The following is a 2,212-nucleotide window of genomic DNA, read 5'->3' on the forward strand; positions in this document are numbered from 1 at the left end:
GGGGAGCGCCTGGGTGGGGCCCTGTCTCATTTAGGAAGCAGCACAGAACCTGAGCCTTGGAGATGGAGGTGGGGGGGGGGGCCTGAGAGGTTATCTGGTCCAGCCCTTGACTTTACAGGAGGAAACTGAGGCCCAGATTAGAGAAGGGACTCCCCCGAAGTCCCACGGCTTCAAAAATGATGATCATAAAAAACCTAAACCTGCACAGAAGTTATGTTCCAGGAACTATTCCATGTGAACTTATTTAATCTTCTACATGTGAGGTAGATACTACTGTCACCTTTGTTTTAAGGAAAATGTGGAAACTGAGGCAGAGAGTTTATGAAACTTGCCTAAGGTCACACAGAGCCAGAAGAGCCCAGAGTCAACCAGTACACTACAGCTCTAAGGCTCAGGGACGTTTCTTGGGTAGGAGACTGTGACAGAACACAATCCCAGGTGAACCCCTACCGGGACTCTGACCGCAAGTGACAGCTGGGGCCATATGCAATTCCTCGGTTCAAAATGCAGCCTCAACCTCTGATTCACCCAGGAACCCTCCTGCACCAGTGGGTGGGCATGCCTGAGACAAACCCTGCCCAGCTGGCAGGTACGTGCACACAACCATCCTGTCCCACACGAGGTGCCTCCCAAACAGTAACACGAACACACACGAACTCAGACTCCACCCAGATACATCCCCAAACACTGGCACACACACCTATGCACCCGAACAGTCAGCATACCCTCACAGCACACAACTATGAAGACCCACACACGTACACACATGACCTCACATACACATATATGCCCCCCAATACATAAATCGGGACACAACTTTCCTGGTCCCAATAACATATAAGCAAACACTTGCACACACAAAACATGTTAACCCATACTCAGAAGCACCCACGTCATACAATGACACCTACCCCAATTCACATTCTATCCATCATACATGGGCACACACACCTCTACTGTGCCTAAGAAATCTACTGGCCAAGGCATTTCAATACGGATATTTCTCCATGGGAGCCAATAACGTGAGCCACATGTTTATACATACTTCCCCATCCCCGAGGGCCAGAACCCCCAGATGGCTGCCCATCCCCATAACTCACCACCCCCATATGGGCAACACATATGCCAACACAGATAGCTCAAGTCTGCCACACACCCCCCACCGACCCGCCCCCAAACACACAGCCTTAACTCCTAGGGACCGCCCTCCCCCAATTAACTAGACACCCCCACCTAGGCATGTGCAGAATCCACCTACTCCACCCAGAGAGAATCCTTCACTGACCCCAGTGGACAACGTCCAGCACACACTGTCCGAGGACTTGCTCCGCTTCTTTCCTTATTCCCCACCCCCTTCGCAAACTCCCTGTGGGCCCTGGCACCCGTCAGGCCAGGGCTAGGGCCAGTCCGCCCCCTCCCACCCAGGCCTCCGCTGCCTTCACGAAGAGCCCCCACCCCCACAGCAAGGAGAATGCAATCAGAGCTGGGGGAAGAGGGGAAGGTTTGCAGTTGCAGGCGTTAAAAACTCATAGTCACTCAAGTGCGACCCCCTTTTCAGTCCAGGATCCCACCTTTGCAAGGGGAAAACCCTGCGTCTCCGTTAACCCTCTCATCACCACTGCACCACGGGAAGGACCCAGGGAGAAGTCACAGCAGTGCCCAGCAATAGGCACTGCAGCCCGGGGAGGCGGGGGCCCTCACGAGACACCCCCACATCCCCCATACACCCACCCCCACTCCCACGAGGAGAACCCGGGGGAGAACCTGAGGGATTCGGGGGAGAAGGTGAGAGTCCCAGAGAGCTTAGGGGCCACGGGCGGGGGAGGCGGGCACGTGAAGGGAGCACATGCCCCGCAGGGCCAGGGCGGGCGGCAAGGACAAGCCCCCAGAAAGTCAGGTGCGGGATCGGGAGAGGGGCGAGCGCAAAACGGGAAGGGAGGTTAGCAGGAAAAACGCCCGGGGGTTCCCTTACCTGATTTCCTCTTGGAACTGCCATAGTCCCTAAAAAAGAAGCAACAACAGATAGACATGGTTAGGGCCAGGCAGGGACGCGGGACTGCGCGGCTGCGGCTGCAGGGCACCCACGGGCCAGCGGATGTCGGTCCCCGGCGCCACTGCTCATGTGATCCTAGCGGCCCGCCAGCCGCGCGCTCCGCAGCCGCACGCACTGCGCGCAGCGCCTGCCCGCAGGTCCCGCGCCAGCCCGGCCCCC

At 57.1% G+C, this 2,212-nt stretch overlaps 1 protein-coding gene across 2 annotated transcripts in view; it reads right to left on the minus strand.

Annotated features, from left to right (window-relative positions):
* Positions 1-2,212, minus strand: part of SH3PXD2A (SH3 and PX domains 2A) — a 231,348-nt gene that overhangs the window by 76,269 nt on the left and 152,867 nt on the right. For both annotated transcript variants that reach the window (XM_029932517.1, XM_029932518.1), the window contains exon 6: positions 1,973-2,001. In XM_029932517.1, the coding sequence (XP_029788377.1) occupies positions 1,973-2,001 (29 nt within the window). The remainder of the gene's footprint in view (positions 1-1,972; positions 2,002-2,212) is intronic.

This window comes from Suricata suricatta, chromosome 2, assembly GCF_006229205.1.
Source record: "Suricata suricatta isolate VVHF042 chromosome 2, meerkat_22Aug2017_6uvM2_HiC, whole genome shotgun sequence".
Classification (NCBI taxonomy): Eukaryota; Metazoa; Chordata; class Mammalia; order Carnivora; family Herpestidae; genus Suricata; species Suricata suricatta.